At 49.6% G+C, this 23,099-nt stretch overlaps 1 protein-coding gene across 2 annotated transcripts in view; it reads right to left on the bottom strand.

Annotated features, from left to right (window-relative positions):
- The window catches only part of DISC1 (DISC1 scaffold protein), a 247,429-nt gene that overhangs the window by 209,676 nt on the left and 14,654 nt on the right, over positions 1–23,099 (bottom strand). For both annotated transcript variants that reach the window (XM_090263358.1, XM_090263359.1), the window contains exon 2: positions 1,528–2,492. In XM_090263358.1, coding sequence (XP_090119484.1) covers positions 1,528–2,492 — 965 coding nt within the window. The remainder of the gene's footprint in view (positions 1–1,527; positions 2,493–23,099) is intronic.

Below are 23,099 nucleotides of genomic sequence, written 5' to 3'. Positions count from 1 at the left end.
GGGCAGGAAGGGACATCTCACAAGGAAGTAGCTTTGGAGCCACACCAGAGGGATGAATAGGAGCTTGGCAGGTAGGAACGTGTAGGAAGGAAATTCCAGGCAGGGGGAAAACTGTGAGCAAAGGCCTAAGACACAGCTGTCCCTGGTGTCTTCGGGAACAGGAAGCCGCCCCAGATGGCCGAGCCACAGGAGGAAGGCACAGGGCAGGCTGCAGCGGACTGGGGAGAGCTCGATTATCAAGATAAGGAGCATGAATATGATCCCAAGGAGCAATGAGCCACCAAAGGTTTTAAGCCAAGGAATCACACTATCCCACCACTGCTTGGGAAGATAACTCTGCTGGCCACGTGGAGGATGAACTTTAGGAAGGCAAATACATCAAGAATCTCTTGTAAAACCCAAGTGAAAGACAGTAAGGGTCTGAACCAGGGCCGTGGCCGGGGCCGTGGCCATGGAGTGGCCGTGGGAGGGGGTTAGCTGTGGGACTAGACTCCGACATGATATGGGGAGGGCTGGAAATGGATGCAGTTTTCTCTAAGGAGGTAGGTGGGTGGAGTCTATTATCTCAAATCAACAAATATTTATTGAGGGGGGTGCCCTTTAGAACACGTTTGGTGGGGAAGGCAGTGGCATCTGTTCTGGACTTGTCTAACGCAAGGAGTCCACGCCTTATGGGGAAACAGACCTGCAAGTCTGATCTGGGTTATAGATCAGACCACTGGGCTGAGGTCCCTAAGGGCCAGAACACCAGGCCACTGGCAAATCAATAAGATGCAATTGCTGGGAATGAACGTGACCTTCACATTTTCAGGTACTTCTACCACATGCCTGATGAGTGGGTGCCCTACTTCCCTGCTCCCGAGTACACACGTATGCAGGCACACACATACACGCATGTACGCATACAGAAACACACACCCCAGAAGGAAAGCACAGTCTGTCACTAGGATGAGCCACACAGCCCAATGGGTCAGCCACTGAGCATCTCTGCCCGGGTTTCTCTGGGAACTCTGGGGCGAGGCCCATCCTGCCGGCTCTCAGTTACAGCCAGCTCAGACAGCTGGGTGGCCCAGGACGTCACGATGCTCAGACTTAAACTACACAGTCTATCCCAATTTCCAACACCCTTGCGTGCTCATCTGAGCCACATAACAGTCCTGTGCAGGGGTATCATCTATAAATAAGGAAACTAAGAGACTTAATGACCAGAAACGAGCTCTGGCAGGCGGTTCCCACTGCAGGAGGACCACACCCAACACAGGCATCACGGCTTTGCATCTCTGGGCCCCAGAGAGCAAATCTGAGCACCTACGTGACAGAGAAACGGAAACGAGAACAGATTGCATTCAAGCGGAAAGAGGAGAAACAAGTGCAGCAACGTCTTTCTGCAGCCGGCCACCAAGAGCTGCTGCAGCTCGGTGGGGAGGGGAAGTCGGTCAGCCCCAGACCGCTTGTTTCCTGCCCTCCGCCCAGAGCTAAGCTGGGCTTGTGACCCTGGCGGGGCCCCGAGGCTGGGCAGACACCAACCTCCAGCTGCCTGCGGTTGCTGAGCAGACTCTCCAGCAGCAGGGGCTCGCATTTCCGGAGCAGCGGGGCCCAGTGGAGAGCAGCCCCCTTGAAGCCCTTGGGACCCGGGGAGCAGCAGGAGGCAGCGCCTGTGTCCAGTACTGAGAGCGGCTCCCACTCCAGCCCGGGGCTGCCCCCTGCAGTCTGGGCAGGGTCTGCAGGGCCCCCAGCAGCCTCGAGACTGAAGGGGGGAGAGAAAAGTCTAGGGTCCTCGCAGAGCCTGTCCAAGGCGGCAGCCTTGGCTTCTTTGTCCTCGGCCTCTCTGAATGGCGGGCAGCCTTCGGCTTCTCCACGTTCCCCAGCAGCGCTGAGCGAGAGCTGAATGAAGCTGAAGTTGGAGGTGAAGGCCACCTGCGAGCTGGCGGGGGCGGAGGGGGTCTCAGGGCCACTTCCAAGGCTGCAGCTGCTGCCACTCTCCTCCTCTGGGGCCAGACAGCCTTCTGTCCAGGTGCCCCTTGCTCCTTCACCGCAGATGGCATCCTGACGAGGGCCCGGGGCCTCAGAACTGTCCATGGGTGGGAGCCCCTCCTGACACCCAGGGCCGCACAACCTGGTCTGCCTGTTGGGCACTTCGGTGCCAGCTCTGAACTGAATCCCAAAGTACCCTGAGGCTCCTCTCGCCGGGGCCAGAGCTAGGCCTAGGTGGCCCACACAGGTTCCGGCGGAGGCTGCTGTGCCTCTTGGAAGAGGGCTCCCAACAAAGGGGCCTCGCCACTGGCCTCCAGGATCAAGGCCACACCGTCCAGCCCTGGACACAGAGTGGTGGGACTCCTCAGCACACGCCCCTCCCTGGGCACGGAACGAGGTGCGCACAGCGGGGAAGAGGAACCTGATCTGGGGCCCAGCTTCGCTTCTCATGTAGCCGGGTTTCCGTGCCAGCCGCCTCCTCCGAAAAGACACCGCAGGTGGCAAGCAATCCTGGCTGCCTGCAAAGAAAGAAAACAGCACATCAAACACGCGATCTCACAGGCTCAGCAGGGACTGTGCTTGGAGAATATCCCTAGGCTGAGAGGTCATCTCTGGGCGCATCTGAGATGCTGGCTCAGGGGTCAGGGGTCACCCCAGAACGAAAATTCTGATGATCCCCAGGAAGTGTTTGCTTGACGTGTAGAGACAACACAGCATCTCAGCTCCTCTGTTCGGCGGAGCAGCTGGCATGGCTGCGAGCCATGCCAACACGTCAGCTTGCACACGGGGCCACAACCTCGGCAGCTGCTCGGAACCCTCCCGCATCCTGCCCATTGGCCTTTCTGGCAAATCAGCACTTCCACCCAAGTCAGCCCAGAAAGCAAACGACCAGAAACCGAACGCCAGCGTACCCCTCAAAATGCGACCCCATCGCTTGTTCTAGCTACTCAGTGAACAACACGTGAGCTTTCATTGACTGAGCAATCCAAGTCCCTCAGTGCCGGAAGACCATGGACAGCGGGCTGTGACATCATTTATGCCATCAGGTCATTTCACACAGCGGGTGACAGGAAGCCCTGCTTGAAGTGTTCCCCGCACCAGGCCTTGTGCTCCCCTCCCGGTGATGCAGCGGGAACAGAAACAATAAAGAAAATGCTGACACCTCACGGAAGCTCCACAGCACGGCCGCGGACAGCGTGGACTCCGGCACTCCACTGCCTGGTTCGGACCCTGGCTGTGCCACTGTTCGCTCTGTGACCTTCTACGAGTTACTTAACCTCTCTGGGCCTCAGTCTGCTTATCAGTGAAGTGGAGAGAGCAAGAGTACCTCTCTCGTAGAGTGGTTGTGAGCACCAGATTAGGTGAGTTCCTGTAGGTCGACATCTGAGAACAGCACCTGGCACACGCAATAAGTGTGACAAAGGTGTTAGTTATTGTTTTTACCTTGCTTAGCACCTTGTTACTCATAATGCGCTTTCACCCACATTGATTTCTTTTGCTCCCCACCAAGATTATGTGAATCGATCAGACTAGGAAAATAACTTCCCTTTTATTGTTCAGGAAACAGAGACTCGGAGAAATTGACATTCTGGAAACACCTGCAAGTGGCAAGCAACCAGTCTCCTAAGTGAGACTGGCCCCTGCGGTGCCCTCCCCTTGGGGCCCTGCCGCAGCTGGAATCAGGTGAAATGGAAAGTAGAAAGAACAACCAGGCAGCACTGACTGTGGCAGTAGGCGTACGTGGCCTGGGGCAGGAAGGGGAAGCCTTGCTCCAGGCCCACATGCCTCGCTCGGCCTCCCAGAGCATAGCTGGCCCTACGATGTCTGTTGTGGTTAACAGAGCACTAGATGCTGAAAATCATACTGGGCTACATTCAAGGTACACACCAGTCTCTGGGGAATGGGGGGGGGGGTCATTGGTAATCCCTAGGGAAATGAGCCCCATGACCATGGACCACCTGTTTCCTGAATTGAAGCATCTGAGAACAAGAGAGCCCCAGATGTGTTCACCCAGTGGCCTGTTCTTGCCAACTGGGAGTGCCCACTGCAGGGACCCAGGAAGGTCTAATGCCACCAGTGCACACACTGTTCTGGAAGCCTGCAGTGACGGATGGAAGGACGCAAGGGCTAAGAGCGGGCAGGAGAGGAAGTCAGGACCAAATAAGGGAGGGAGGCATGAACACTATAATCCCCGGAGCTGGTACCGTTTTCATTTTATAAATAATGAAATTAAAGTTCAGGGGGTTTTAATTTTCCCCAGAACTCCCAGGTCATAGATCACCAAAACATGTTTTGCTCATTACTGAATAATAAACCAGCACAATGCCTTGCATTTAAGTTGCTTGATGATGAATGAACGCATGGATGCTTGGAGGGATGGGAGAGAGGGAGGGAGAGAGGGAGTGAGGGAGGGAGGGAGGGAGTAGGGTGACTGAGGCCTGTCTGATTCCAAATTACATGCTGTTTCTATATACTGTGCCTCCAAGTATATCACTTAGGATAATAACTTGAAGCGACAGAAGAAAGTTTTATTTTTTCTTCTTCAGGAAAAAGGCCACAAAAAAGTTGGAATCAGTATAAAAGAACATGATGAACGCGTACAGAAGGAATCATTAATTGGACCACACTGGATGGCTACTAGCAAAACAGAACAAAACAGAAAGTGACCTATCCACACAACGGACTAGTGTGCAGCCCCAAGGAGGAAGGAAACTCTGACACACCCTACAATACAGCCAGGGTGGACCTCGAGGACATCAGGCTGAGTGAATGATGCCAGTCACAAAAGGGCAGATACTGTATGGTCCCACCCATATGAGGTCCTTAGAGGAGTCAGATTCACAGAGACAAAGCACAAGGGTGGTTGCCAGGGGCTGGGGGCGGGCAGGGAAGTGGGCATGGGCAGGCAGATGGGGGTGCACAGGGGGACTATAGCTGAATGGGTATGGAGTGTCAGTTTGGGAAGATGAAAAAGTTTTAAAGGTGGATGGTGGTGAGGGTTGCACAATGATGCAAATGTCCTTAATGTCACTACACTGTACACCTCGAAAGGATTAAGAGAGGCCCTAAAGGTGTAGCTCCGTTGGTTAGAGCATCATCTAGATATGCCAAGGTTGCCGGTTCAATTCCCAGTACAAGAATCAACGAATGAATGCATAAGTAAGTGGAACGATAATCGGCCTCTCTCCCTTCCTCTCTCTCTCTAAAATCAATAAATAAAAATAAATAAAAAAAGAAATGATTAAGAGAGTGAATTCTCTTATTATGTATTTTACCACAAAATTTTTTTAAATTTCAATAGACCTAATGGGGTCGCCATGCTGTCTGGTCCAAAGGAGACCCCACTGTTGTCCTCAGGGGTTTTACCATTTGAGGATGTCCCCTGGGGGTTGGATCCTGACCACAGGAACAATCTGCACAGGGCAGGGTGGGCTCAGGAGGGGCCGGAGGAGGACCAAGAAGGACTAACTCTCACAGGCCCTGTGAAACTGGCAAATAATTTTTAAAGAGCAATGAATCCAAAAGGAAGGAGAGAGAACACTGAATTCTGGTTTCAATTACCAAAGGAAAGCAACTCAGCAATTTCCTATCTTAAGAAAGGAGTCCAGTAAAATCTATACTGTCTTTTGGCTTAAGAAGACCTTTAACTATTTTTTTAATGCAAGTACCAGTCACTCAAATAACCCTTCCAAAGTTAAGAGAGCAGTGCTGAGTGGAAAATGCCAGAAGGCACTTCGGCCTGAGCAGCCTTTTCTAAAGCCCGTCAATCAAGGTTCCGAAAACGCCCACGCTGGCTCCAGTTGCTGCCGAAGGAGGCCCCATGGAACCCGTTCCTATCCGGTCCTGGTAAGACACCCTCCGGCCACAGAGCTCTGGGACAGAAAGAGGACAGGGCTGCGGGGAGCCCCACTTCTGCCCCCACCTGAGTGCTCAGACATCCTGTCGCCAGGTGTGGGCCTTCCCAGAAGGTGGCCCAAGAAGCAGAGACTGTCCCAGACTACCAATCTGAACCCTCAGGAGAGGGCAGAGGGCCTGACAGAGCCAGGTCTGGAGGGCACGTCTGGAATGAGCGAGAAGGACTACAGGAAACCCATATCGAATAGGTAGCTACTCTGAAACCTCTTCTAGGAAGAGTCCCAGTTACCTATAACCAAAGTCCCCTTTTTCACTTTAAAAAAAAAATGTAATTTTGTTTAGGTTTTACTTATTTATTTTTAGAGAGAGGGAAAGAGAAAGAGAGGAAGAGAAACATCAATACTGTGGTTGCCTCTCGCACACCCCCAACCAGGGGCCTGGCCTGCACCCAGGCAGGTGCCCTGACTGGGAATCAAACTGGTGACCCTTTGGTTCGCAGGCCGGTGCTCAATTCACTGAGCTACACCAAACAGGGCCAATAAGTTTTATTTTTTGAGGAAGCTCATGATGTCCTCTCTGACCAGAATCAATTACTTCTGTACTCTGCCCGAAACCCTACCTTGGGCACGTATCTGAAACCCAAGCCCTGCCTGGCACCCTGCAATTAAGAAAGGTCTATGATACAGTCAGATCTTGCCGAGAAAGATCCCTTCCTGACACTGAACTACTCAGGGCAGGAAGTAGATGGTGGCAAGGCGAGGGGAGGCCCGACCACGAGCAGGCTTTGAGAGCTGGTCCAGGGAAACCAGCTGTGCCCTCTGTTCTTTGTAAATCTCAGAGGTGGCTTCGTTCTGTCCATCGGGCCCCAGAAGCCTGACGGGGGAGACAGCCTCACACAGCCTCCTCCATCCATCACGGCCTCCCCCTCCACCATAGATTCTGGCGAGGGGGCACAGACCTACCAGTCCCTGGTTTTGAAGGACCCCCATCTCCACCTCCATCTGGCCTGGTGAGTTCTGAGATTAAAGGGCAGCAAGAGACAAAAGCTTAGAATAGACCCAGATGTTGAAGGGAGGCAAGATAGTTAGACATTAGGGAAACTGAGGCAGGTGGTTAGACAAATAGGGCCAAACAATCTGGACAGTTTCCAGCCAGCAAGTAAATCACAAGATCTTATCTTCCCTAACCAAGGACAGACACTTGAGAGCAAATGGTTTATACCTCTCTTTCCTAACCAGAGTAAATAGTTTAAATCACCCTGGTCTGAGAGATAGATAACAGAGACCCAATTACTGCCATTTGTGCCAGCCAGACCCAAGGACAGATGAAGTCAGGGAATAAATAACAAAAGACCCAATTAGAACCAAACAAACTTAAGACAGAGGTAAAGTTGACACACCTGGAAAGCTGATGCATATTCTGCTGAGACCCTCCCCTGGGACCTCCCCTGTAAGTCCTGTCTTTAGAAAACAGATAAGGACCCTCAAAACAAAGGACCCAGCATGCTCTCCTTGGAGCACACCGGTGCCCCTCCTTTTCTGGGTTATTTTGCTCTCTTTCTCCTAACTCTAAGGGACTTTACGAGACTCGCAAACAGGGGAGCAACGGGCTGCAGCAGCTCATCCTGGGCTTAGCCCCTGAACCAGTCTCCAAGGCCCCCCCCCTTTTCTCTGACTTTTCAGTGAGCTAACAGCAGCTCTGCTGTGTCTCACTTCTTTACTATAACATTTCCAGGGAGCCCAAGCAGAGCACCGCCCAGGCTCTCTCCTGTTGCTTCTTCCACCCTAAGCCCTTCCTTGTCTCACTGTCCCCAGCTTTAATAAACATGCTCTCAGAACCACTTGGACTTGTGTTGTGAAGTCTTCCCTGCACAAAGTCAAGAACCCACACACTACAGGCCGGCCTGAGGCAGACCCACTCAGGGCCAGGTCCATTTCTATGATGAAAGCGCCTCTATATATACAGTCTGGATAAGGTGCCCAGAACATCTGCTTACTTAACTTACAGGAAAAATTGGAGGAAACCAATGTTAGCCAGCCAGATCAGCAACCGTCCTGTCTCCCCTGTCCCTAATACTCCTCCTCCATCCATCGCAATCCTTCCCACCTGCCAGGCCCCAGCTTCCTTCCTGGCAGATACCTTGTCCCCATCACCCAGTTCTTGGGGCTTCACCAATTGTCCACGTCACTCCCCTCCCCCTATTTAATGACACCCCGCACTGTTAGTTATTTCTCTGGTGTCTATAACTGCTCCCAACTTGCGCTATATGTAAGCTCCCTCCAGTCCCTGTAATCCCCCCAAAATTTCTAGTATACAGAGAAAGCACTCCCATACACATTGGCCAAATAATACTCATTTTTAAATAAGAAATCTAAATCATGCAATTTAAGAAGACGTGCTACCCACAGATTTACTTGGATGTGCTTAAAAGTGGACCCAAATTTAAAACCTACACAAAATGCTCATGTGGCCTGGCTGCCCTGTTCCTCAGAGACACGAAGAGCTCCAGAGGAAAGCATTACTGTGCCCTGAGGGGACAGCACAAGGACTCGGAGGCCACTGCTGGGCACATGGGGAAAGACAACAGATCAAGTGCGGGAAGACTTCACCAAACACAGCAGTTTCAACGTACAGCAGACGCACAAATGAATCTATCCTTCTCACGGAAGGAATTTTAATCCTATCTGTCATGGCTGGGGCATAAGACTTTTGGGAAATGTTCAGGTTAACCAAAGCCTCCAAGTCATAAAGAACCCACACATCCCCGGGGATTAACTCGTTTTCAAAGAATCAGATAATACATACTAAACGGACACGCCCCTACGCTGTCATCCCTCTTCCACAGCTCTGGAGAGCACTTGAGGATTCCGAAGTGCCTTTGGGCTTTGTAACGGCAGCAAGGCAGTAAAGCGAGTGCTGGTGTGGAAAATCAGCCTTTACTGGTGTCTCCCCTTTAATTGTGCGATCCATTTCAATACAACAACTCCTCGCTGAACACCAGCTGCTGCGTGGGGCTGCAGCCCTGAATGAGCAAGACACCAAACCTGCCCCAAACTGCTCATGGAGCAGGGGATGTCAGTCACACATATGAAAACTGTTGCAGGATGGGAAGTGCCACTTCAATCACAGAGGAAGGAGAATCCAATTTGAAATTAAACTAATGGGGCAAGCTAGACAGCTCAGGTGGTTAACCTTCAGCAAAGCCAAAGACTCCCCAGCCTGTGTGCCCTTCAGCAAAACCAAAGACTCCCCAGCCTGTGTGCCAACCCAGAAGCCACGTCATGGGTTGAGGGGAAGAAGGATGCTAATTCAGGGCCATGCCACGGGCCAACAGGATGACTCTAAGAAGCAACTTTGGCTCAAGAACGCTCCATGAGGCCCAAACATTCTTTGGTCTGCACTGTATTCTGAGACCGGCCCCCACTGCCCACCCCCTGCCCAGCGCAGCTCCCCTGCCCCTCATCCCTCACAGGCATTTCCCTCCATCAGCCTCTTCTACACCTCCTTTCGTCTTGGGGTCAGTTTCTCAGAAAACCTAAACCCTGTCCTAGACAAAGCGCAGTGAGCTAGCACAGGTGCCCTGCCCTCCTGGGGTTGACGATCTCTCTTTGGGGGAGCAGAGAGAATAATCAACACAGAGATGCTGATGGGATAAGGGGGAGGGGTATGGTGACGCTTCCTGGGGCACTTCAGAATCAAGCCTGAGCAGGCCCAGCGCGGAAGGGACCGGCATTGCAGCTGCACCCTGCCTGGAGCACACAGAAGGGAGGTGTGTCGGCCTGAGGAAGTCCAGAATGGTTGGGACCCAGTGGGGTGAGGCAGCCTGCAGAGGATGAGGCAGGAGGTAGGCTGTGAACAGGCCCAGGGGGCTTACAGGTGAGGGACAGGCACGGGGACAAGCTGTGAACAGGCTCAGGGGGCTTACAGGTGAGGGACAGGCACGGGGGACAGGCTGTGAACAGGCCCAGAGGGCTTACAGGTGAGGGACAGGCACAGGGGACAGGCTGTGAACAGGCCCAGAGGGCTTACAGGTGAGGGACAGACACGGGGACAAGCTGTGAACAGGCCCAAGGGGCTTACAGGTGAGGGACAGGCACGGGGGACAGGCTGTGAACAGGCCCAGGGGGCTTACAGGTGAGGGACAGGCACAGGGGACAGGCTGTGAACAGGCCCAGAGGGCTTACAGGTGAGGGACAGGCACAGGGGACAGGCTGTGAACAGGCCCAGAGGGCTTACAGGTGAGGGACAGGCACAGGGGACAGGCTGTGAACAGGCCCAGGGGGCTTACAGGTGAGGGACAGGCACAGGGGACAGGCTGTGAACAGGCCCAAGGGGGCTTACAGGTGAGGGACAGGCACGGGAAACAAGCTGTGAACAGGCCCAGGGGGCTTACAGGTGAGGGACAGGCACGGGAAACAGGCTGTGAACAGGCCCAGGGGGCTTACAGGTGAGGGACAGGCATGAGGGACAGGCTGTGAACAGGCCCAGGGGGCTTACAGGTGAGGGACAGGCACAGGGGACAGGCTGTGAACAGGCCCAGGGGGCTTACAGGTGAGGGACAGGCATGAGGGACAGGCTGTGAACAGGCCCAGGGGGCTTACAGGTGAGGGACAGGCACAGGGGACAGGCTGTGAACAGGCTCAGGGGGCTTACAGGTGAGGGACAGGCACGGGGGACAGGCTGTGAACAGGCCCAGGGGGCTTACAGGTGAGGGACAGGCACAGGGGACAGGCTGTGAACAGGCCCAAGGGGCTTACAGGTGAGGGACAGGCACGGGGAACAAGCTGTGAACAGGCCCAAGGGGCTTACAGGTGAGGGACAGGCACGGGGGACAAGCTGTGAACAGGCCCAGAGGGCTTACAAGTGAGGGACAGGCACAGGGGACAGGCTGTGAACAGCCCCAGGGGGCTTACAGGTGAGGGACAGGCACAGGGGACAGGCTGTGAACAGGCCCAGAGGGCTTACAGGTGAGGGACAGGCATGAGGGACAGGCTGTGAACAGGCCCAGGGGCCTTACAGGTGAGGGACAGGCACAGGGGACAGGCTGTGAACAGGCCCAGAGGGCTTACAGGTGAGGGACAGGCACGGGGGACAGGCTGTGAACAGGCCCAGGGGGCTTACAGGTGAGGGACAGGCACGGGGGACAGGCTGTGAACAGACCCAGGGGGCTTACAGGTGAGGGACAGGCACAGGGGACAGGCTGTGAACAGGCCCGGGGGGTATACAGGTGGGGGACAGGTACAGGGGACAGGACCATGCAGGGCCCTGCACTGAGAGAAGAGAGCCAGAAGCACATGTATGCAAGCAGAAAAGCCAGAAGAGCAATGACCCACCTAAGGAGGAATTCCAGAAGAAGAGAGACTGGGACGAAAGTGACCTGGAATGACGCAAAGACACCATGTGTGATTCCAGGAGGCGCTGCCCGTGAGCTATCAGTCCGAGACACGCAGCCCCCAGCAGCACCACCCCTGGAAGTGTGTGAATGCTCACTGCCCATCATCCTCAGCTCTAGCTCCTCGGCTGAGACGGTGACCCTGGACCACCAATTCCCCAATCTGGCTGCACAGCAGAGCCACCAGGGTGTCATTTCAATTCCAAAGTCCAGGCCACACCGCAGGTGGATGAAATCACAATGTCGGGGCATCGGACTTGGGCCTGGGAACCTCCTGAAGCTCCCCAGGTGAACCCAGTGGGCAGCCAAGGCTGGGGACCTCTGCTTTTAGGGGACGGTCCTACTGACCCCCTTAGCAGGCTTGGAATTCAAAAGCATCATAAACTTGATGTTCGTGACCTGCACAGGTAGCTTCTCTGCAGACTCCTTCTCCCCCAGCTTTTTAATTTCTTAAAATGCAGCTTCAGCTTCTAACTGCTGCGTGTGGACAAAGCGTGGTCTGCAGTTAAAATTCATCCCCCTCGGTCTGTTCTAAATCTTCCCCACCGCGGGTTTCCACTTTCGATCAGCCAGCGGAGGCCTGGGCCTGCCACGTGACCTCCCAGGAGGAAGGACAGGGAGGCCAGCAATGCTGTGCCCCGTCTCACTTCCCTCACCTGCAGTAAGAAGGACTCGGCCCACAGGGGCTCGACACTCAGCCCACTGTGGTGTTTAAGGGTCGAAACTCACCCCCGCGGCATGCAGCATGGGGTCCAGACTCAGTCCTGGCACAAAGAAAGGACATTGATGGGAAAACAGGGGCTATCTGAATAAGGTCCGTAGTTGAGTTCAGTGTACCGATGTTGGTTTTTGAGTTTTAATAACTGCCACAAACATATGAGCTGCTAGTACCGGCAGAAGCTGGCTGGAGGGAAGGAACGCTGTATTATCTTTGCCACTTCTCTAAATAAAATAGCAAGTTTACTTCAAAAACATGTACACACACATGCACACATGATGTATGGCCCTGTACTTTGCAGCGGGAAAGGGTATGGACCCCAGAAACGGAATGCCTGAGTTAAAATGTCGCGCTGCCACTTGGAGCGAATGCTGGGGAGCCGGGTGCCTGTGTGCCAGGTGCACTGTCTGGTCTATAAAATGGGACCCACCACGTGGAACCACAGGAGGCCAGACAACATGATGAGTTTCACTGCTCTATCCCACGCCGGGCCGTCACCATTCCAAACTGGTTTTATTTTCGATTTGGGAATAAAGACAAGACGATCTCCTGATGCAAAGGCCCCTGGACATGGCCCAGAGTTCAAGGCAAAGAAAGGTACACCAAGCAGCCTCAGCTCGGACTCTAAACCTTTTTCTGTACTGAGGAGGCTCCCAGGGACCTACATACACACATACACGCACATACACATGCACATATCCATACACATCCACACATAGACACATACATATCCACACAGACATACACACATGCACACACACATAGACACACATACACCACACATACACAAGCACATACACACACCACACACACCACACACACCACAAATACACACACTCAGAGCATCCAGCACCTGTTACATGACACTCAACCTGACCAACCTCCTGGTCCAATTCTCTGTTCTCTTTTCTTTCCTTTTTATGCCTGGAACTCCTTCTCCAGCTGAAGCAAGTAGTTGAGGAGTTTAGCAGCAAAAGATTCATAAACCCCAGGAAAGGGTTTGCTCCAAACTCAGAGAACAGCCTCTCTCCACGGTGCTATTAATTCTCATAAACGATTGTCTTTTTCTTTCCACCTAAAGAGCTCCTCAAAAATCTGATCGCCATCTGAACACCCCCCGCAAGCATGCTCCTAACTACAGATGGGTGTTTCTAATGAATTTTTTAACTGCTGCCCTAATAAAATATGGATGAACCAGAAGGAGCCCTCTCTGTAGCTGTTATTTCTAAACAACTAAATAACTGAAGTTTCTGCTCTCGTTTTTACAGTAGAGGGCCGCCAGCTCCTCCTCCCCCTCCCGCCCCCCCCCTCCCCCGACAAAAGACAGCTTTGCTCATGCTAGTCCATCTGCAGGTTCACAGTCACCTTTTTAATGACACATTTTATGCATGGGCTTATTTCCCTGGCTTTCTAAATGTCTGGCTTTGCATGCCAAATTTGAGACGTGTTTATTAAAAAACGATCCCAAATTGTCAGCACTTCACACATAAGTGGTACCCTCGAGACTAGCGTGTCTTTCGAGAAAGTCCCGACTTTGCACTTAATTTTTATAATACTCAGAACTTAAGCCCACATCAAAGGTTTGTGCTACTTGAAATGGCTGACCTTAAAAACGATGCAATTATAGCATTGCAAACGTCCTGCCTCATGGTCCTCCTAGAAAACAAGAGGAAATTCGGCGCTTTTCCCACATTTCAGTATTGGAACCTGGTGCGCTGGTGCGAGGGAATAAGAAAGAACTCAGCATTATATGAGTCCTGTGTTATAAGGATACGCACTACGCTGCTGTGTGCATGGGGGTGGGTGCTGGGCGTGACCTGTAACTTCAACGTAAGGAAACATTTTATAATCAGATATGATTATTTTCTGTCTAGACTTGAGGGTTCTTCCACGAAGCCTCTCTAGTCTCACTTCACACTGAGATACCACACGTAGCGCCCAACTTTTAAGAGGCATCCAGAAAGCTCAGACCTTTCTGATTGGTTCAAACACCATTAGCCTTGGGAGCTGATGGAAACAAGGCAAGGGCTGGACTGAAGGTAACCTCCGCGCTACCTACAAATAAAGGGTTTGTTTAAGCAGAACACTGGATGGAGATAACGGTGGGGAGTACTTAGGCCGTGTTCGCTGCTTTCAAATAACCTTTTCCACGCCAACAGCGCAGACTAACGGTGAAGAACCCGAGCCTCCGCGTGCCGGGGCAGTGCCTCTTCACGATGAAATGTCCTGAACGGAGCTGTGCGGATCTGAAGTGTGCTTTGCTTGTAGCAGTGTGTCCACGCAGTGGGAAGCAACAGAACTCCTTTGGAAAGCCTTGGTTCCCAAAGTGGCATATTTTATGATTTTTAAATTATTCAAATGAGATGCTAATATCTCCACCAGTCACTACTATCAGATAAATATCGCTGAAACTCTCACATCAGGGCCATCTGCCAGAGCAGGCAAAGAGCCGGTTCAGACTATGGTCGTAACACACTCTTAGATGTCACTGCCGGGCAGAGACCAGCCCGAGCGAGGTCACCCCAGGGGAAGTCACCCATGCAGTCCCGGCTGTGCTCACCAGAGAGGTGACTGGAGGTGAGTGAGCAGCCATGAGGGACACTGTCCCCGGCGGCAACCCCAGCCAGTAAGCTGTGACACTGCCTGTCTCCCCAGAACTCAAGTTACCCCCATGAATGGGTCTCCCCGGTCAACTCTCCGTCAGAAAAGAAACTGATGCTCAGCATCTCAGGGTGACAAGACTTGAAGGAGCCAGAGCAGTGTCCTCGAGAGAGTTCTGAGTGTCAATCTGTCTCCATCCAACTCTGAGGTCAGAGTGGGCCTTCTTTGAGCCTCGGTTTCCTCGGCTGGGGAGTGTTCATGACCAACCTCTTCCTTGCATGGCAGTCCCCTAGAGAGCCAGTACTCCAAGCCCCTTGTCCACATCGCCTTCTCTCAGCATATACACCAGCTCAGAGCTGCTGACAATCACAGAGCAAACGTCTCCACAATGCAGAGCCCCCGGCCCGCCAAGCGGACTGAAGAGTTCCCGCGGCTGCTCAGCCCGCTCTCCTGGGCCAAGGAGCATGTACGCAAACAATGTTCTTCCTCTCCCCTCCTGTCTGTGCTCCCTGCTGACCAGCCCCTCTGTGAGCCATCTTTATCAGGTAAGACGGATACACAGTATTGCGTGTCAGTTTCTTGCTTACCATCTCATTCTGGTCCTGCCTTCCTGGGATGACACCACGCCACCCTGGAGCATAAGAGGCTCGCAGACAAGCCCCGAGTTACCTGTAGAGGTGGCTAATCTCATCTGTCACGTATGAGGTTTACCAGTTCAATATTCAGAGACAGGGTCTGGTCGCAAAAAGAAGGGCTGGGTCTTGATTCTGTCTGACCCGTCTTTGGGATCCTGAGCAAGTTACTTCGCTTGTCTGTGCCTCTGTTAGCTCACGTATACAATGGACATAATCCCCACACCTTGAAAGACTGTTCTGAGGGTACAATAAAATCACTGACACGTATTTTCAAAAGCCCATCCAAGCTTGTGGCAAGTGGTAATATATAGCCTCAATAAACTTTTGTTTCTTTCCCCAAGTTTTTCTGGGCATCTGAAATCATCACTGTGGTCTGAGGACATCTTGGAATTTTCCTGGACAGTGTTTTAAAAAAAAATGGAGGAGCTGTTAATTGTCCCCTTCTTTCTCTCAGTGTACGTGGGCAGAGTCTGTCAATCAATTATAGCAATGTCATCCAACAATCAGCTTCAGAGTCAGTTCTGTTTGTTTGCTTATCTTCTGAAGAGGACAGAAGACAATAAAGAGAAATCTAAAGGGAAGGCATAGAGGCAAAGAAGTTCATGAAAATTTCCCAGCTATCAGAAAAATAGACAATCTGTACACAATTCCTGACAAATATAAGAAGCTCATGAAAAATTCAGTAGTTCTCCATTTTCCCCTGGAGCGGGAGAAATAAATCCTCTCCACGTGCCTGCCTGGGCCCGGCCCCGCTTTCCTCGTGGGCACTACTTTTTTTTAGGTGAGCAGTTAAGGAAAAAAGTAACATTTCCCACCCTCTAAAACCTCAAAATCAGGGTTCCCCCACCTGCCTTTCTTCATTTACCTTTTCAGTCTTTGGGCTATATTTTTCACCCTCAAGCAACAGTCAAAGGCCTATTTCTTCTCTTTTTTTCTTTTTAATAAAGTCTTTAACAGCTAAAACAAACTAGATAAATCTGTTTTTCTCTGGAATGGGCTTTAAAACTTTGAGTTAGCTCTTGTGAATGGAATAGAGCTTCCTTTGTACACAGCCCATTTTGAAATAAATGAGGCAATCCTGGGTAATAAAATGGCTTTAATTCACTTATTATAGTGAAGAAGTGTGGAAAGGAGGCTGGGAAATGGCTGTGCAGGCCTTTGAGGATTCTGGGAGAACAGGAGATACGTCATCAAGCTGGGAACACAAGCTCCCCCACTGTGCTGTACAAACAGCCGCAGGCCGTCCTGCAAAGGGAGGTCAGTGACTGCAAACCAATCAGGCTTCTGAAGATAAACAGTAGGGGTACTTGTGAACACTTACAAACAAAAAGAGCCTAGGTGGGTTTACTGGCAATAAATCATGTCAAATTAACTTTAATTTCAATAGGAAATAAAGGGAAAAGACAACAGAACTGACGGAGAGCTCTACTTTATGGCCGGCCTAGTAAGTCAGGGGAGAGGTGGACAGAATGCCTGGACTTCACCCAAAGGACCCAAGAAGGCCTGTTCCCACAGCCCCATGCACAAGCAGAGTGGGGAGCCAGCTCGGCAGGATGGGCAAGTGGGTCTGTAGATGGTGAATGACACAGTCCCAGGCTGAAGGGTCCCGAATCTTGTGTGCATGGCTCCCCAACCAGGGCTCTTTCCTTACCCTGTGTTCCTCTGTACAATAAATGACAGCATCTAGACCTCAAGATGTCCCCAAAGGGACGAGACTCATATACTGATACAACTAGTACATGTTATGATAAAGGAAAAATAATGAACCAAACAGTGGGAAGAAGAGGGGGCTCTAATATACCTTCAGAGCACTCCCAACAACCGGCCCAGGGAAATCTAGCTCAGGGGGGAAGATACACATGCGGGCAAGGGAGCCAGAAGGGCCTCAGGATGAAGACAAAGCAAAGACAAAGCAAGAGCTCGGCCAAGGGCCCCTGCAGGAGGCAGGCTAGGGATGCACAGCCCCTCGCAGATGTCCACACGGCATTCTTAGGGACGCACACAAGGACACACAGGTGCCTGCTGGGAACTCTCAGCCACCTTGAAAGACCTATAAGCTGAGAAAATTCTAAGAGTAAACGTGTGTATGGAGGAAAAATTTGTAAAGAGCATATACATATGATTATAAAATGAATGATTTTCTTGGGGTCAAAAGCTCACCTACAACCATTTTCACGTGACATCCTCCTTCTTGCCCAGATCCTTGTGTCTGAAAATGAGCGTTAACAGCCACAAAGTTCCCAGAGCAAGGCCACCCTGAGATGGTGACCAGGCAGGGTTGGGAGAAGAAGCGGGGAAGGAGGGAACCTCAGGGCCCAGCGATCATCCCAAAGGGCAAGAGATGTGTCATTTTTGCACCAAGACTGTCCCACACCTTGCGGCTGGAGTAGCCTAGTGACCAATAAGCAGGATACACACGGGTATGTATGATTCCATATAAACCCACACATGCTGTGTGCAGAGTGGCAATGTTCTCAGCTTTCATTATCAATAACATCTTTTAAAGAGCAATAGTCTTTTCACATATTTACAATTAGAAATCTCTAATCAGCTTTGTTTTAAACCCACCAATCCAGAGATTAAGCTTGTGGGCACATTTTCAATTATACAGCTAATCTTGGGAGAGGGCCAGACAAGATTAAAATCGAGAGTGAGTTTGGATGGGGGTTGGGACAGGGCGGAAACATGGGGACATCATCAGGGACACCACACAAATCCTCACTCCATCTAGAAAGTGAGTTTCAAGGTTTTCTGTCATCAGGCTTTGTCATTATATTGGCTATAAGTTCATTTCACTATGTATGTTTTCAGGCACAACTACATACACATGGCCACAAAGGTACAAAGCAAGTCTTCTAATATCTTTCGGTGCTCAGCATAGTTCTGGGTACACTGCGTACCCAACAAGTGCTCCCAGGTACCACGAGGTCTGCTCTGACAGTGTCCAGACCACTGATGTGAGACTGCACACCTGGTCAGACCCCGCCTGATAATGGAGCATACCTGTCACTCACGGGCTCACACTCCCACATAGCTGTGCTTGAGTGTGGTCTGGGGATCACTTGCATCCAAGTCACTCAGGAGGCCTGTGAAAAGGCGGATTTCTGGGCCTTTTCCCAACGCTCCCAAACCTGAGTTCCTAGGGCAGGCAGTCAAGGAACACTGCTTTTCGCAAGTGCCCAAGGCACTTAATTAGCACAACCCCAAGGCAGGCAAAGTGGGCAAGGACTTCTGAGAGTCCAAGGGAAGTGGTCAAAAAGGAAGAAATTTCCACAGGGCACATGTACAGATAAGCAGAAGGGAAATGACAAGGAGTAAATGCAAAAGGGTCCCAAAGTAATAAGAAAAATGCCAGAATGAGTTACACCTTCCGTAAATATGCTAAGGACCTCAAAAAGGTCCAACATAGCTTCAAACAAACCAACCAGGGCAAGGGCGCCAGGTACAACAGACCCACTAGTTAGGGCACAGTGGTGACAGATAAGGGAGAACGCAAGGCAGAATTACACAGCTCAAATTTTCAGCCTTCACCTCTATTAAAGAAAACGATCTTCTGATCGGAAAGGATAGTGGTAGCATAATTTAGGAGAAACGAAAGCCCAAGAGAGGCAAAAAGACAGAATGAGAACACCTAGCCACTTCAGTTAAGCTCGTGTCCCCAAATAAGGGCAGATAAATTATGATGCAGGACTAAAGGAATTTAGGGACAGGATCACAAAAAAATATATTCAGTGGGCTTTGAGAAAACATGGGCCTTCCAAAGACCAGAAATGGCACATGTTCTGGCTTTAACAAGGGATAAAGCAGAATCTGAGAGCTACAGATCAGTCAGCCAGATATATATCCCGGATACAGTTCTAAATGATGCTTAAACCAGCATGTTATAAGCAAAGGTAGAAATGTCCGTATCAGGCAACCTCTGGGGCAAGAAGACGGAACGAAGGCAGCTTAGCCGCACTGTGAAGCCCACTGAAATGGACAGAGCTGAGAAGCTGGGGAGAAAACTATTGACGACACCGATTGCATGCCACATTCACCTAATAGGCTCTTATAAAGTGCCTATTTATTATCTGTGCCAGGCACTGTTAGCAACATTTTACAATTATTACTTCCTGTGCTTCTTATAAGAGCCCTATTACTAGCCTCCCTCTACAGATGAGGAAAACTAGGTCAAGAAGTTAAGTAACTTGCTCAACCTCACAGCAGATCAATGTCAAAGCTGGAAAACCCAGGCAGTGTGCTCCAGAGCCAGGCTTTTAACCCTATATTGTTTCTCAAAACTGTAGAGAATTTCTGCTGAATACTGTAACATTTGGATGAAATTAACAGCAGACACAAAAATCAACACATTCCCCCCACCCCAGGTCACAATAACCTAGAAAGATTTACCACAGGCCAGCTAATGCCTGCCTAGGTGGTTAGTCAGCCATTCATAAAACAAAGCCATCTCAGGAGCAGCAAGAAGTACAGTTCCAGCTTGAAAATAGAGTCAATAACTTGATATATCAGCTTAAAAAAAAAAGACCAAGTGCAAGGGAAAAGGGAAAGGGAAAAAATAGTTAGAGAAGATGATACACATTCAGGGCAACAAACAAATGAACAACAGGTGCCCGTCAAGAAGGAAAAAAGAAATAGGGAACCAAGGATAGAAGAAAACATCTATGGAATAAAAGAAATCGAAACCTACAGATAAAAGGTGCATGCATACACCATCCAGGAAAGAATTGAAATATTATGACCAACACCAAGATACCCTGGTAAAAATCAGTGAACTCCAAATAAAAAGAATGAATCCTATGGAAATCTCAGAGAAAACTCAAGTCACATATATGAAGGGCAAAATTCAAGCTGGCTTCCAAAGTAAGTCAATGCCAAGTGACACTGCCTATATAATTTGGGAGTAGAAGTGAGGGCACTCAAGGATTTTATACCCAGCCAAGCTGTCAAAATTATAATAATAACAAAAAGTCATTACTTAACAGTCATGGATTTGGATATTGTAACAACCATGAGCCTTCCTGATAAAAACCAAGCAATGAATCATGTCACAAGACTCAAGAACAGCAAGGCCTTTACAAAAGGAGTCCTAGGAAACACTGGATCCTTTTAAATAATGCACTAAGGCTAAACAACTATGAAAATTATAAATACACACTAGAATATAAATTTTCTAAGGGTGATAATATAAAATAATAATATAAATAATGAAAAAAATCATTTGTTATGTTAGTATAACACTTCCTGGCTTTCCAAGCCTCTTCCAAGCAATCTCTCATTTAATCAACCAAACAATCTCAGAGATGAGAAACTGTTAGGTGTAGAGAAGCTGCAAAGCTCTTGCAGACCTTCCAACAAGAATCTTAAAAGTTTCTGCCTTCGCCACCTGATGTGAACATTTCCATTTCATTTTGCTTACAACCCTACTTTGTGAATCTCTACCCAGTTGCTCCTCCAAACAATCCCAGGCATTACCCTCCCTGTGAGTCTTCTTCCTATCCCATCTCTATAAATCTCCTTTGGTCCTGACTGCTCTTTCCCATCTGATTTGGGAAATTAGAACCGGGACTGCTTCTATAAATACAGTGAACAGGGAGCTTCCTCAAGAGAGAAACCAACTGACTCACACATATCCATGGCAGGGGCAATATACACCAAACACAGGAACAACTAGAAAGAAGAGGTTTAAAGAAGGAATGCCTTAAGGAGGACATAAGTACTGTTTTTCAAATATTTTAAAGAACTGCCATGCGAAAGAGTAAATGGTGTGTTCTCTGTTATCAAGGGCTGGGCTCTGATCAACGGCCCAGCGCTCCAGGACCACAGAGAGCCAGCCGGGGGTCCCAAACATCAGCCAGTCCCACACCACCTGTAATAATATTTTCTTTATAGTTTTGCTTAAGTTGACTCATTCCTTTTGCTTAAATACATATATTTTAAAGAATATTTTTATGGTATTACATCAGAAATGGGATATGACGATCACTTGCCATAATTAGAAGAGAGTCATACAAATAAGGACAATGAAAACAAAACAGCATTTTTTCTTTTGGCCAAAGATTTGGGACAGAAGCCTACTCTGCTCCATCTTCATTACAAAGGGAACTTAGTTTTAGAGAAGGTCAAAGATACACTAGCAGCAATTTGGGACTTTCTCCTTGGCAGAAGGGAATGTAAGGATGTGAAGCAATGGTAGTTCCTGTCAAGTCCCATGACTCTGAACATCAACTCCTGTCCTGAATGCTTGTGGTGCAAAGCGTTACTAAATGACATATAAAGTTATTCTAACTTCTACTCACAAAAAGCAACATAAGCATCCGATATGAAAATGCATGTTATAAGAAAAGCTGGCAATGGCAGATAAAACATCTTTACCAACGCTAACGATATCTCATATTTGTTGACTGGGCTACAGTTTACAGAACACTTTCACTTGCCTCACTGCACACAGTCTGTTTAGAGTGGTGACTGTTCCATTCACTGAAGGACTCAGAGGCAGCCCTCGCACAGAGGACCACTGAGGCCCCTTCCAACACCAGCAGTCTCAGAACCTGGGCTGCCTTACCAACTTCGCCATTTGAATTGCTCATCGCTAAGTTTTCAAAGAAAAGGAATTTTCAGTGAAAACTTGAACCTATGGTCACAACTAGGAAGTGGATTTCCTGAAGTAGAAAGCAATTTGATCTTAATGCAGCCAGGATGCAGCAGAGTCACGGGAAGTTAAAATGGCAATTACTCTGTATCTTAACACAACAGCCGACCTCACAAGCAGAATAACTTCCCTGTAGCCTGTCGGGGACAGGAGGGATGAGGAAAGGTCACTGAAGCCCTGACTGTGCCATTTCAAGACAGGTACACCCCAAAGCAGTCAGGCTGCAAAGCTCAAGTGTGCAAACTCATCATTTCTTTCTACACCCCTTGGCAACCTTTGGACTGTCCCAGATTTATCCAAACCAGAAAGAGACCTCTGTGGTCCTCTTGGGTACCTTACAATTAATGGAAATAATCTCACCAATGGCTATCCTCCTTCTTTCAGGAGGTGCTAAGTCCCACTTGTTCTGTGAGGACTTCCTTCAGGATATGAGCTGTGCCGGGCCACCATGGCAGGGGAGCTAGCTGGTCTACCCACTTTGGGGCTACTGCATTTAGCTGCATGGTTTGAAATATGTGCCTGGAAATGCATAAACAATTCAATGCAAATCCCAGGAAGCCCAGGGGGTTGGGGCACAGCCATTTTGAATTTAATAGGACTATTCCATCTCTGAGAATTCTCAATAACCTCAGCCCCTCCTTCCCTAACGCCAGGCCTGGGCTCTCCTCTCCAGATTCTCCCATTTTTGGTCATCCCTGGGAGCCCATGATGACTGAGCTAAAATGAAAGCCTTTTATTTTCCCTAAGAGCACTTTCCTTTACCCTCTGAGCTGGAAGTAGCACAGACATGTCACGGATTCAAATGGTCAAAACATCCTATGCCATCTGAGGAGTATGTAGGGAGGGGGTGGGCACAGAGGATAGGCAGATGCCTACCCTGTGTCTTTTATATTATACCACCAATTGTAAAAAAACAAACAAGCAAACAAAAAAGAAGTAACATTTCTTTGTGAGGCTAAAAACATAATGAGATTAGATATTTGCTAAGAATTTCTTAGCTGCCACTGATTGTCATATTTTAGTTATGCACCAATGAAAAGTTCTCATAGCCCTTTAATTAGATTAGCTCTAGAATTTGCCATCTTTCTCTCAGAATTCCATCTGTCTCTCCTTATTAGCCCAGTCGCTCAATATTTCCCTAGAGAGATTAAGTCAGTACATTTTTTTCCTCTTGGAGCCAAAAGCTTACATGATTCAAGATGGCAGACATTCTACAAGATACAAGAACAATTCATAGTGGCTTTTGCTTTCATATGACATGAAAAGCCGAGAGGT

Source organism: Furipterus horrens, unplaced genomic scaffold (genome assembly GCF_987537825.1).
Source record: "Furipterus horrens unplaced genomic scaffold, mFurHor1.1.pri manual_scaffold_15, whole genome shotgun sequence".
Classification (NCBI taxonomy): Eukaryota; Metazoa; Chordata; class Mammalia; order Chiroptera; family Furipteridae; genus Furipterus; species Furipterus horrens.
The sequence above is the reverse complement of the archived record's forward strand: the minus strand, read 5'-3'. Positions and strand labels throughout refer to the sequence as shown.